General features: G+C 40.4%; 1 protein-coding gene across 4 annotated transcripts in view; it reads right to left on the bottom strand.

The window, feature by feature from the left end:
• Positions 1-14,386, bottom strand: part of ubr3 (ubiquitin protein ligase E3 component n-recognin 3) — a 37,991-nt gene that overhangs the window by 2,574 nt on the left and 21,031 nt on the right. For 2 of the 4 annotated variants that reach the window (XM_042219224.1, XM_042219225.1), the window contains 13 exons: positions 13,945-14,055; positions 13,433-13,633; positions 12,738-12,874; positions 9,988-10,073; positions 7,846-7,863; positions 6,469-6,574; positions 4,679-4,779; positions 3,565-3,689; positions 1,411-1,518; positions 1,063-1,188; positions 799-978; positions 299-508; positions 15-154 (listed from right to left, as the gene is read on the bottom strand). In XM_042219224.1, the coding sequence (XP_042075158.1) occupies positions 15-154; positions 299-508; positions 799-978; positions 1,063-1,188; positions 1,411-1,518; positions 3,565-3,689; positions 4,679-4,779; positions 6,469-6,574; positions 7,846-7,863; positions 9,988-10,073; positions 12,738-12,874; positions 13,433-13,633; positions 13,945-14,055 (1,649 nt within the window). The remainder of the gene's footprint in view (positions 1-14; positions 155-298; positions 509-798; positions 979-1,062; positions 1,189-1,410; positions 1,519-3,564; positions 3,690-4,678; positions 4,780-6,468; positions 6,575-7,845; positions 7,864-9,987; positions 10,074-12,737; positions 12,875-13,432; positions 13,634-13,944; positions 14,056-14,386) is intronic. The other 2 variants (XM_005918146.2, XM_005918147.2) reach the window with 1 other exon arrangement.

The raw sequence follows: 14,386 nt of genomic DNA, 5'->3' as shown, positions 1-14,386 counted from the left end.
GTTACGCGTCTTACCGTAAATCCCGATCTTCCTCTCCGTGTGCATCAAGGTAAACAGAGCCCCACAGACAGAAACGATGTCCACGGATGATGATGATGACTGAAGCATTTATCAGTAGAAAGATGCCTGTTGCAGCGCCACAATGTTGAGAGTGCTACAAAGTGACAAGTGTGGGGGGAAAAAAAAGGTTTGCTAAAAGCTGACGACTTCAACAAGCAGCTATGTCAATTCTGCATGCTGAGCCTCACAGAGAATGCTTTGAAGATGATAAAAATGGAACTATAATGGGAAAACTCACCAAAACGCATTCACAGATACCCTGCTGCTTGCAGCACACGCCTTTGAGACAGACGAAAGCGCCGCAAACAAGGCAGAGCGCGGGGTCTTTTGGCACCTTTTTGCAGGCAGAGCAGGCCTTTCTGTGATAGTACTGGAAGATGATATTGTAGTTGTCAGGCAGCTGCAGGAGACGGGGCGCTGCCCACTGAGGATCGTGGACCAGCAAGGTCTGAGGAGGAGAAGACAGACACCCAGCAATGAACTGATTTTATCTCCTTACTACACTTTGACCCAAAGGAGGAAGCCACAAGACACGTGGTCAGCTAGACACACGTGAGAAGTACAACAAAGACTAGAACTAAACTTTACATACAGGAATCAGATCTGGCACATTAAGTTAAATTAAAATCCAAGTATTTCTTATAGAATATGTGAGTATTTTTTGATTGTCATTTTAAGAAACCTTTACTTGCTTTGCTTGACTGCACGCTGTTAAAAATGAGAAGTTCATAAACATACCAGTGACTCGTCAGCATGTATCTGAGAGAGCCCTTTGACCTCAGCGCCCCACTGCGTCACCAAGTCAAAGGTGTTGACTGGCCACTCCAGACACGAGGCACTTTGCACGGTGTTGGCAGGCTGAGGGGCGGAGGGTAAAAGCCCTAAACATACAGCCAAGGATGCAAACTCCTCTTCCTCCTGTAAGAAGCCAAACCGCTTTGCAGTCAGTTAGTCTGAAAAGGCAGTTTTAACATTTAGGATGACATTTATGATGAATCATACCAAGCAGCCGGTTAGGTTGTCTCCATACAGGTGATGCTGCAAAAGGCAGGAGAGGCGCAGGAAGGGCAGGCAGAACTGCTGCAGGCTGAACTCGATAGACTGCGGGGACCACACACTGGAGCTCAGCTGGAGAGGGAAACAGCAGTAACACCTGATCAATAATCAGCCTACAGCTCGCTGATAATACAGTGATGTATATCTCCCCTAGAGAGATCAGTAGAGATATTAAACACAGTCTCCCACGGTAATGGGCAATTTATTGTTAAAGGGAAAACGAAAGAGGCAGAGAGGAGAAAGAGTGTAATCCTGAAGGCAGTCATGCTCTAAGCAGTCATTTTAGTGCCTCACCATTGTTGCTTCTTCAGAGTTCACCTTGTAGACACTCTTGTCCTTCGAGAGCTCACTGATAACATGACTGAGCAGTGCTTCAAAAGACTTATCAGAATTTGCAGCGCTCTGTGGAAGAAAATAAAAATGCAGACAAACATTAAAAAGGCCAAAACTCTCCGTTTAATCGGACACATAAACTTCTTGGAGGATCAACAGATATAAGCTTTCATCTACTGGTGAACATTAACACAAATCTTCCTGCTGTTTTGATATTATTATGTCTCTCTCCGTGTTCGCCGGTGTCTTGTCTCCACAAACTTAAACCTATATGAACCTATTAGATGTTAATATCTATTGTACCATTCAGTACAAAACATCTGAAAACGTTTGATGAATTCAAGGAAAAGCTAAAAACAGGTGTTGGATCTTTAAGAGTCTCCAGGAGCTGGCCTAAACTGTTTTCCACACAGTGAGTAAATCAGGCTGGGAAGTTGTCCTTTCTCATGTGAACCAAGGAAGAGTTGGTAGCTTGAATCAAACTCACTCTGATGACTGGAAATGCTCAATTAGATTTACACAAGAACTATAGTCACAGAGGCAAATCTGGACATCACAGAGAGGCTGTCAGGTTAAAGACTGTTTAATGACTGTATTGGAAACTTGTGTGATCATTTCTAAGAAAGTGAAGAGCTCAAATACGTTAAAAGAAAAAACAAAACAAACCAAAACCCCTCCATCCATCTGTTCTGCTTATCCAATTCAGGGTTATGCTGGGATTGGAGGCTATCCCAGCTATGATGGGACAAGAGGCATAGTACATCCTGAACATGTGTCCAATCTAACACAGAGACAGACCATGCTCTCTGGTTTGCTACCAGACCACCGTGTCGGACATTTAAAAAACTGTTTTAAATTAGAAATGGCTACTATTAAACCAGCATATTTCTCAATATAAAAAAACAAAATCCCTCTATATAATTCTAGCAAATTCTCCACAGTCCTTCTGTTGTGCATACAATGTGCTGCACTATAGAATATAATGGCTAACACAGAATAATTCTTTAATATAACATCTGATAAGCAGTAGAGACATTACTGAATGTGTGTTCTGATAAAAATTCAACCGGTTTGGCTCGTATGTTATACAGAGCAAAAGCTGCGAGCATTTATCAAGCTGAAGGTGGCGGAATATAAAACAGCCACCTTATCTCGTCTGCTGTCCTTTGTCATAGATTTATAGTGGAGGAATTTCAAGTCTACCGATTTCCTTCCTTAAGGCTGTGATATTTCTGCATCTTTTAAAAAAAGAAAAAAGAAATTCAATTTAATTACAATAGCGTAGATGCTGTTCTCGTTGTAGATTTAAAAATGGAAGCCCGTGAATGCCCTCGCTCCACTGCTCGTGACTGTGTAGGGGGAAGATACAAATCCATACTTCCATTATGGATGACAACACCCCAAAGAGGAGGGTTTCGGCTATTCGTCTTTTGACATTCAAACCAGCCACTCACTAACACAATGGTAATAGACTGAAGACAGATTGCCAATTAATGCAGCACTCTCCAGCAACACTGCTTTTCCAGATAATGAAGATTGATACTGTCGATTGTGGAATGCACATAATTGAAACTGCAGGGCCTAAAACAGCTGAACAGCGACTCACGCGCAATGATTTACAGTGCTGGAAGCTGGTGCTCGCAAACAATCAGGATTCTAGTCGTTCAACAAGTAGGAGATGTCATTTGGACCCAATGATAGTGTTAAGCCTCGGAAAACCACAAAACAGTGACAACAGTTTCAGCAGCACTTTAAGGTTTGTGAAGTCATTAGTGCTCGTCATTATCTATGCGGTACGACCATCTATTTGTGGCCTAAAGTCTGACATAATGACTGCTGATTCACCGACTAGAGAGGAGGAGGCAAACTGCACGGGAGGCAAAGGAGAAAGGGGGAAAAAAACCAAAGCAAATAAAGAAATTCAAGTAAAAGGCCAAAAGTAAACAATGCCATAGAATAAATATCAATACAAAATAAGAAATGGGCAGTGTACTGCATCACTAGCAGAAAGGTCACAAACTCAAGTAGTTCTGTCTCCCCCTGCAGCCACCACTCTGTGCGAAGGAGAGGGGGGAACAGAAAAGTACGACGACACTAATGCGATTTCATTTTTACCTTCTTGAGTGCTCCAGATGTGCTCCAGGCCTGCCTTTCCTCTGAGCTGAACTTTGTTGACAGTGCAGCCAGAGCCTGAGTGAACTGCAGGTTGTACAACATCTTCACCACGCAGGTAAAGTGCTCTACAAAAAAGAAAAAAGAAAAAAGGACAAAAGGTGACACTGTGAGCATTGTGCCACTTTGAATTCATGAAGATCTTCTCTCGTCAAACACGCTCGCTGGAGGAGGACGGCTGTTATTCACAGGGGCATTGTGTTGCAAAGTAATTAGCAGAGTGTTTCAGCTGGAAAATGTAGCCTGAAAGGTATTTAACTTGGTGACTGAAAAGAGCAACAAAGAGTGCAATTTGTTTTCTGCAGAAAAAAGGGGTTGCTGACAGCTTCTGTCCTGGTCACTGTAACTAGTGTCACTACACACAATTATGCATAGAATTTTAAAAACTGGGCTTTTCCCATTATAGGAATCACATGCAGAGGACCTCTCGGAGACAGAAAATGTCTTGCTCTTTCCATTTCCCATAAAGGAATCCACCTGAAAATGCATGTGCATGTTAATTCACGAGCATCTCTCACCACTCTAAAATAAAATGTATATTCTCCATCTTCCAGAACATTGTAATAATCAGTATATATCTTCAGTTCTCAGTGGTGTGCCATGTGCTACTAAGCGGCACCATCTTGAGACTAATATGGCAATCCTTAAAACAAAAATATATCTAACATACATCCAATTAACTAAAATGCAGCCATTTCCACTTATGAGCTATTCCTTCTGTTAAATCTGCCTTGTTCATGTTCCAGAACTCACTAATGATTCTTCCACTTAGGTCTCTAAGGTGGCTCTTCACAGTTTAGAAGTAAGATGGGGCAGATGCAGAAATGAAGGGCACCACAAAGGAGGTGAGAGCACCCCCATAGTCTGGGTCACGTCTTCCCGATCCCCCCCCACACACAGCCAAAGCAGCAACAGCAGCCGAGATAAGACATGCAAAATGCTTCTCATTTTCTCCTCAGCCTGGATTACGACTGATAATGGGGCTTCCCTTGTGGTGCATCCACTGAGAAAGCCCCTGCTGCCTTGTAGTGCCATGATGCAGAGAGAGTTACTGTACCTTTACGCAGAGGCTGGGGCATCGTTAACACAAAGATAATCAGGAGCGACGGGACGTCTCGAAACAGCATGGGTACCTCAGGCCTCTCTTCATCAAAGGAACTGCAAAAAGCAAAAAGCAAAAAAAAAAAAGAAGCTCAAGTTTAACCTCAAGTCAAATATCTGGGAAACCCTGGAAAGCACATACTGGACAAAGCACAAGTATCCCTTCATCAAATTAAAAAGAAATATGCAAACGGCTTAGCTGTAGCAGTTCTGCATGCGTCTTTCAGACATATACAATAATAAAACCTGTCACTTCTTGTTGATTGACACTTGTGTATAGCTACCTGAATATACAGGACAGCTGGACTCTTTTTCAAACACTTTAAATGATAAAGCAGATGTCAGAATTGTTGGTTTTACAATTAGAAGTGGAGATGAGCTTGATTTGTGCTTACGGAGGTTTCTAAGCTTCGACGATGAAATAGATTTCAAGACCAACCTGTGGCAGAAATATCATGCAAATTTTAGACCTTCTCTGCCTGTAAACATCCTGCCATATTTTAATAAAGTAATAAGGAACATCTCTGTGTAATGTCTATGTCTGACTTGCAAAAAGCCATCTATATAAGCAGGTAGATAAGGGAAGCAATGTTATTTATTGAATATGTGGAAAGGACTTTAAAAGGCATGAGAACAAAGGTCCTGCTGTGTAAATGTGCTGAATTAATACAAGGCTTGAAAAGGCGTTCCTTGTATCTTTAATGCAACCTTAGTTACATATTCAATTTGTGTGCCATGACATCTCCATTTAAATATCTTTTGTTCTGTTGACAATTTAGCGAGGTCCCCATCTCCGCTCTACCCTTGAAAGGCCTTGAGGGTTTTGCACTAGAGGAACTGCACTTAAAGAATAATACCTTCCATTACCAAACCACTCGCCAGTTAATTCCTTTGTGCACTTGAAGAAAGCCTTAGAAAAAAGAGCTTTCAACCTTCCGTCCCTTCGAACAAATTTTACTGGAATACTCTTGTTTCTATCATAAACAATAAGGTGAGAGAAATGTTTTGCATCTATGTAGAAACATCTCTCTCTGCCCTATTTAACCAGACTATATTGGGTTTACTGCCTAAGGGTGTCAATGACACTGCTCCTCCCAAAACCCTAACAAAGTATTTTTAAACGGCAAATGGGTCCACTGAGAGTGCTGTATGGCTGCGAGCACTTAACAGTAACAGGTGTAAAAGCTGTCTTACAACACTAACAGGGAAGAAAGGTTGCAAAGACTTGTACTGTATTGTTTAATGTTTGAAAGCACTTAAATTAATTTCTTTTTTTACAGCATGCAAGAAAATTCATATTTTTAAGATGTTCAAATGTAAAGTAGCCCTCAAGGGAGAGAAAGACGTGCGTGAATGAGTGCAAAGCTAGGTGGAGAGCTGAAAGGCGAGGCGGGCTCCTCGTGTGATGGCGTTGTTTCTCAGTACAGTGAATTCGAAAGGGTCGTTTCGCTCTCTGTGGAGTGCCCGGTAATTTGCTAGATGTACCAATTATTGGTATCTATGGAAACCAAGCATGGTCCCTTTTCTGTTTTTAGCACCTCTTTGTGTGGAGGAAAAGCGGCTGGGGGCAGGAGGAAATGGTGGTGTTTAGAGAGAGGACAAAGTGGCACTCTGATTGCATGTTTATGTCGATGGGTGGGGGCAGAGCTGTGTGAGAACCAGTAAAGCCTAGAAGGTATGAGCAACATATGAAAAGATTTATAGATTTCCTATTAGCAGAGGTACTTAAGGCTTTACGCCACTCACTCTGCCTCTTTAATTTGTACAATCTGAGTCAACTTCGTCCAGGGGTTGTAGGCTGAATCGATGCTGTACAGACGCATGTGCATGGCCAACACGTGAAACAGCTGATCTGAAAGAGGCAAAGACAAAACACACCATTATTATGAGGTTCATCTCTGTGTCTATTGTCACGGCAGCGTTTAACGTAGATCAAACGATGAAAGCACTTGACTCGGGCTGACTGTAGGCTAATGCTCGGCTCAGATAAAACCAGGCCAGGCCAGATGGACTCACTCTATTTCGATAGCCTTGAGCAAACTCTTCAGTCGGGCTGCACCTGTTCGATGTGAAACTAATGGAACATGAAGACAGACCTCCTGTGCACAGTTTTGCATGTTTATACGCATGCTTTAATAGCAGGACACCTCAGAGCCTCAACTGTCTTTGTCTGGACTCCTTTCGAGTCCCAAAATGTATGCCGAGACACAAAAAGCAGGGAAATGTCTGACTATTTAGAATTTAGTTATAATGTTTCAAAGTGGAGTACTGGCACAAATTAATCAGGCTTTCTTAAATCTAACCTCAAAATTAAATGATGCTAGTTCCAATAAACCACCAAGTTTTATATAGTCTGACTGTGAGGTACAGACATATATGCAACATATTTCTGTTTAACATTTCTAATGACCAACATGAATCTTGTTGGATTCTGGCTGACAATGAATTATCACGCTGTGATGCAGCAAAGTGCTTCAAATAATCACCACTGCAAATTTGACTTTTGTGCGTGCCACCTATACTTGGAGCAACACTGCCCCCCACAGGTAAAAAACAGGCACAGCATAAAAAAAGCAAAGAGTCTTTCAGTCCTCAATTGAAAACCATTTGTCTTCACTAGAGCCCATTTCCTCTCATCCCTCACCACCACTCACCTCTTACCAGGAATTAACCCGGCAGAGGAAAGAAATGGAGGAGAGATGTCGCTAATGACGATTGTTGTTTCTTATGCTAGATCACAGAAATTAAAATCCCATATACTAATGTAATTAAAACTGCGGTGCTCCATCAGTTAATTGCTGTAATCTTTAAGTCTTCTTGTCTCTCACTCCTAACCCTTTATTCAATCTGATCAACCCTACTCCCCACCTTCATTTTGATTTCCCCCGTTTTCCGTGAATGATAATTAGTACTGACTTTTGGCTTTAAAGCCAGAGTACCCAGAGAGAACTGGGATGCTGAAATGGATAAGCAGTTAAGGAGATGGGCAAAACCAAAGCCGGAAACCAAAGCAGCTAAAATCCAGTCAGACATGAGATTTATTAAACCATAACCACGTTTTGAAAAAGATCTTTAAAACCGTCAGCAGAGACTTTCACTGAGGGAATACTGCTACATACTCACATCTCACTGCACAGTGGTCTTCATGTAAAAAAAAAAAAAAAGAAAGAAAGAAAGAAAAAAAAAATCACATCAGCCACACACAATCAAAGAACACAAATATCACCGCTGACACTCACCATGTACTAGAAGACCAACAACTGAGGTCAGCACGAGTCGCCTTTAATGTCGCTGCACAGTAGGAGCCATGTAGTCCCCAAGATTAATTCAAATGTTTGCAGTTTAATAAACCCAGAACTGATGCCACTTTCAAGCCTGGACTTTGCAGATTTGATTTAGCTCATCTCAGGGGAATTGAAGAGCTCTTGCTTCTGTGGTCAATCGTATCCTCGTCATTTGAAAAGACCAAACCCCTACTGGGAAACAAGCTTAGGAAAACCCCCATGGGCTCTCACAGTTAGCAGACGTCGGCTGTTTTCCCTTTAAATCCATTTCCCTAAGAAGAATGAGTACTAATGTACTGCAACTGAGTAAATTTGGCTGTCAGCATGGCTACATGGTTAATGTAGCTCAAAAATGGCAAACCTCTGGTGTGAAATCTCTTTTCAGCCACTCAGGGATGACAGGCCATTTCACTGCAGCCGCCGCAACTTTGACAGAACAATTAAACAAATGGAGAAGGGCGTGTAGGCTACACGACAACCTTAACTCTCTCCAGACTCACCATTCACACTTCCTATTGCAATAATCCATCCTTTATTCGTTTTTATTTTACAACTGATTACATCTGAGATTAATTTATCTTCTAAGAACTGATAATTCAATGCAATGTTCTGCTTTTCCTTTGAGATTCAGCTAAGATCACAGTTTTCCTCCTGCCCTAGACAGATGCCCTTGTCAGCTGTGACACAATCAACCAAGTCAGCACTTGACCCATTTGTCAGCTTCATTTACCCCGACTGCTGCAACTGCTCACCTGGGACACCATCTATCCTTTCCTGCCATTTCTAATCGACCCTTTGTTGTTGGGTTGTTTTTTTTCCCCCCTCAGCAATAGAAGTCAAATCCAAGAATGGGTTTGACTGCAAGTCAGACAATTTATTACATACCAGCTGATGGAGAACAGGATACATCCACCTGTAGTAACACATGTCACTCTAACTGATATTAAACCTAAAAACACATTTCAGAATCTGTTATTGTGCCACCAAAGATTTACATTTTATTCTTTTCCTGCACCAACTTTGTCTTACACTGTAAACACGACATATGAGACAATTTTCCAAAAACTACATTAAACTCATCAACTGATTTTCGTTAGAGGGGGTTTAAAAGAAAAAAAAAAAAAAAGCAAAATGTGTAAAAATAACTGCATTCCTAAACAGTTAATACAACACTTTTCTGAAACTCATTAAGTTAAAGGATTTCTAGTCTGCTTCAACAACTGTTTGATATGATATTGTAGTTTGTATCATGGTTTCTGTGTCAGTTTCAGAAATAAAAGTATACGTGATCATTACTGGGGAAAATGAACTGTTAACATAGACATATAGGCTAAATCTGATAATAAAAACGTGATGAAGCATTAAACTACACAAAAAAAATTATGTATACTGTTCCTTGGAATACAGCCATTATCGTTTGTTGTATTGGCCTTGGTTCACCCAGGAGTAGTCTGCTTTCAGTGATAGGGGGTTTTTGCTATCCAGTGTGTGTAATAAAAAAAATCCCCTTACCTGAGAACTTTTGGTTAGACTGTGGTTTTAACTTTCATGTCATGCTTTAGAGGAGATTCAACCAGCCTGGGGACCATTTTTGAACATTTTTGGAGCCTCAGATCTAACAGAAATACTTGTTTGTTGTGACCCATGTCATTTTGGCTTCATTCTATCCTTTTAATTGATTTGTTTTTGAACTTTTTTGATGTTGTGGCCCTTTTTTTCTGAGAAAACATTTTGTTATAAACACACGTCTTGCTGTATGTTTGACAGGAGACACAGATATTTTAATATTAAAATAAATCGAGATTATTTTTTTGAATTGTTCATTTGAATTTAGTTAAATTGTAATTCTTTTAACATTTAAAAGAGGCAGTAGTATCAAGCCACAAGTGTCACACATGGTATGGAATATAGGATCCAATACAATGAGTCGAAAATTAATAAAAATATAAAAATAAGAGCAAGTGAGGGAGAAGCTACTCACTGAGACATGAGCGTTTGGCAGCTGCACTGGCTCCTCCAGAACACAAGTTTCCTCCTCGATGCACAAGTTCCAACTCCAGGTTTGTCCTGAGGTGACAGAGACATGAGCATTAGCAGACAGGAGGTACACATATTAGACAATTCAGCTGGTACACACGTGAAACACACTAGACATGCACAAAAATACATATACTTGCACATATTCAGGTGAAAGTCTAAGATTCAAAATCTCCTTTTAAACAGAGACTGAACCAAGTTGGCAGCAGACATAAAGGTACTATACTGTATACATATACCAGAGCTAAAGCAGATTTCTTCAGTGTTAAGACTCAATTAAACATTATAAAAAGCACCATTTACAAGTTTTCATCAATACGATAGAAGAGGTTTCCAGGCTCGTCTACACAGCTGGCTCTGTTCTTCGAGCAGCAGCATCAACAGCATCATAGCTTACATGGATCATCCATTTAAGAATATTTTACTTTTGACCTAGCAAACTTATTTCACGTAAAATGCATGTTTATTAATAGGTGTTAATACTGCCCAATTGTATAAACTGAGACATTTGCCACTTAAGAAGAAAAAAAAAAAAAAGCCAACTTCCTTACAGGACAACAGCAGAGAGCACGGATGTCTGTGAGGGAAGGTGTGTGTGTGTATTGGTATAAATGGCTGAGGATCAACATATTCAGCTTTTGGTTACATGGCCTGGCTCTTTTACCAATTTGATTAGGAAGATGAAGGATGCTGCCTAGTCACGCCATTTGCTATTTAATGCGCCTGTTTTGCAGCAGCAATTCCATATCAAATAAGTGACAGCTTTCCAAGACTGATTTTGCACAAGCTAAACCATTAGCATAAAAGCCTTTCCGAATACAGTTCGTGCATAATCCCCAATACGGATTTCTCATGCATATCGACACATTTTTCCTTCTGAATTTTAATTCATGCTATTTCACACAGAGAACTAGAACACTGAAAAAAATAGGTAAAAAGTACATTGATGGTAAAAACAGATAGGCATCGCTAAAATAAGACTGATCTGGGCCTGTTTTCAGCCTATCACTGGCCATTTCTTCCTGTGGGCCAATGAGGAGGGGGGCAAATCCTCGGGTTTCCTGGGAGAAAAAGCAATTTCACTTAGATAATGCAGCCACGGTGAAGCTCCATCTGGCTTTTGCTGATAAGAGCACCCCTGTGACAGAGGAATTTTCCACTCCTCAGGCAATTTGCGCTGTTCATTGAACTTCAGAGAGCCAACAGGCACCCAGACACACTCAAGGGATCATTCCGTTCAGGGCGGAGGGCTGAGGGAACCACAGCATTGGGTGGGCAAAAGGCCTCGGTGGTTACGCTTCAAAAAGGGCAAAGTTTTTGGAATGGGAGTGGGGTGGAGTCAGAGACCCCAAGGTGAACTGGAGGGCAGTCATTTCTCTTACCTGTGACCAGTCTGCTGAGAACATACAAAAAACCCAGAGAAAGGACTGTGTAATTTTGACTTTTCAGCCATTCCAGTATATTTTGTGGCTAACGATTGATGCAATTAATACTGCACACTGCTAGTTAATCCCAAGACAAGCAGAAAAGAGATGTGATTTGGCGAGCTTGCCATAACTTGGTGAGAAGAAACACCTGAAAGATGCATTCAGAGTGTGTAATCACTGTATCCTCAATCAGACATAATCAGTAGGAAGGGAGTAAGCGTGAGTATTATTTTACTGCAGACTATCGTGACAAAGCTGCTTATACTGGTTTGGAAAACACTTTTAAGACCAACAATGAGAAGCACAAAGAGAAACAACTCAAGAAACTATGCATTTCGGTCCAGAATTTTTGCTGTACAACTTATAAACTCCAGTACTGAATTTCAGTATCAGTTATTCAGAAGCCTTTCAGGAGTAAAAAACTAGAGAAGACTTTCTTCACACTAAAGAGAGGATTCTACTGTCTGTTTGCATGAAGGATCATTGCTATTCAAGTTGAAGATCTGACATTAACCGACAAAAGAAAGAGCAGAAAGGTATCTAAAGCGCTGCAGCCAACAGTCAGCGGTGTGTTCAAGTGTGTAAAACTGTGTGAGTTTGTGGAGAAAGAGGAGCTCCATGAAGGAATGCAGTGAATCAAAAAGAATCCATAAAGGCTAGAAGGACACCAAATATACCTTTAAAAAAAAAAAAAAAAATGTATTCAGGGTGCCAAGTATTCCTCTATACAGGGAAAAACTGCTCAGCGATTGAAGGACTGAGTTCTCACAAAGCTCCTTATACTCAAGTTCAATCTGCCATAAGGTAAAAGGTCTGTTTGATGTAGACAAAATGGTTCAGAAGAATTCTGTTTATTAATGTCACACAGAACAAAAACGTAACAAGACACAATCACAGTCACTTGTAAACTGAATACTCTCATGCAGCATCCTTTAAGACTGGAAAGCAGGTTAAAGAGACTACTAGTTCACAAACAACAGAAGTTAAGCTAATGCTTCTGATCTGAATGAAAGTGGGCTGTATCATTTCCCACAAAAAAGCAACTAGTTTAACAGATTATCATCTTATCCCTTCCACAGCTCCAAGCCCCTATTTCCCCTAATTTCTGAATTTATTAATCACATTTGACCATTCCCTGTATTTTTGCTCGGAACGTTTCCAAAAATGGAGGTTTTTCCAATGCACAGTCACATAGGAGTTATTAATGTTAAAATCCTGGAAAATAAGTAGTGTTAAATTTTAAATCCCACTATAGCTTGGTTCTTACCTTGCCACTGAATACATGAAGAGGAAATCATTGTCAGGGGAGCCAGGGTTCCTGCCATAGTCCATGTACTTCTTCTGGGTGGTGTTCTTGATGTCTTTGATTACTAACGCCATCTCTTTACTCAAATTAGACTCCGTCTGGAGATTAAGACCAAAAACAACAATAAATTAAGTCAAAGTACCGATTAACCTAAGGCAGTGGTTACAAACTCATTTTGCATCATGGGCCACATACAGCCCACTTTGATCTCAAGTGGGCTGGACTAGTGAAACTACATGATAAATGGGACAAATGCATTGCAAAGATTCAAAGAAAATGTCCTTTTGCTTGCATTTAATTATTTATTTTTTTGGTAATAACAAATTGGGCAGATATTTCAAGTCTATTTGTGGTAATCTGAAAGCTGAAAATGTCTGGTGCACAGGTCACGTGCAAACAAAAAGTTGAAAAAGACAATAAAACACTGGCATTTGAGAAATTTTTAGAGTTGGCATCAATCTAGCTTAAGCAAAAAAAAAAAAAGAAAAAAAGGAGAGAACAGTCTCTATGAAAAAGAACCGCCCTGTTTCAATCTCCATCAACGCTACAAACTAAAGTACTGTTTTCAGTCATTAATATCACTGCCAATGTGGCCACTAGCTAAATGCAGAGTACAGATTTAAAGACATGCTGTCTGGGTTAATCATCAAACTTACTGGGAACAGGCCAGGTTTCTCCTGAAGTTCTTCCACCTCTTTTACGAGCACAGACGTCTTCTTGTTTGTGGGTGTGTGCCAGGTACCGGCTTCAGTGCCCCTCCCAGGGCGACAGGGGAGGACACTATTGGCAAACTGTCGACACAGCGGGCATGTAAACTCGCCCTTGTCAACAGAGAAACCCTGGAGGACCTGGTCATTCTGGGAGTGGAGAAAAAAACCCAAAACAAAACAAAAAAAATCATCAAATGTGACCTACAGTATAGAATCTAAACTTAATAGTTAAGAGCATTTTCAGCTGAAAGGTCTAAACATATAAGGCTCTAGCTCCAAACATAATTTTAATTTCCAATTAAACATTTAAAAAAAAAAAAAAAAAATCAGACAAATAGGAAACAGAGACTCTTGATATTTAAACATGAGTAATGGTCTGAATGATTAACCAACTGACATAGTTGACCAATAAAGCAAAAAAGCAAACAATTATTCCATGAGGTCAGGCTTATCCTCACCCTCAGAGACTCCATGTAGGACTTATGGCAATCTATATGCAAAGTGTGTCCACAGGTCTGGACATAGACGCCACCATCCCAACCTATTGACACTGACTGCAGACAGGAACTCTGCAGAAATCATAAGAGAAAAACAAAACATCCATTAGAGTATGCAAATACATCTTCAGGCTCCTGTCTTTCAGGAAAATGTATTTTATTGTATGGTGCTGAGAAGTTTAACAAACTGAATAAAACAAATGTAAATAAGTTCGTGTTACTTATGAAGCAAATGGTCATCTTTGGATTTATTATATTCAATACTCAGAGTGATCACTGTTTAGAGAATAACACACATAATGTCACAGAGGCCTATAAATAACATTTTAGACAAATTTAAGCTTACAGCTTCAACACCTAAGAACAGGTGTAGATTCTCACTTTAGTGACATACATTTAAAAT

Source organism: Haplochromis burtoni, unplaced genomic scaffold (assembly GCF_018398535.1).
Source record: "Haplochromis burtoni strain Fernald_Lab_line unplaced genomic scaffold, NCSU_Asbu1 Contig_29, whole genome shotgun sequence".
NCBI lineage: Eukaryota > Metazoa > Chordata > Actinopteri > Cichliformes > Cichlidae > Haplochromis > Haplochromis burtoni.
Note: the sequence above shows the minus strand (reverse complement) of the source record. Positions and strands in the feature narration are given on the sequence as shown.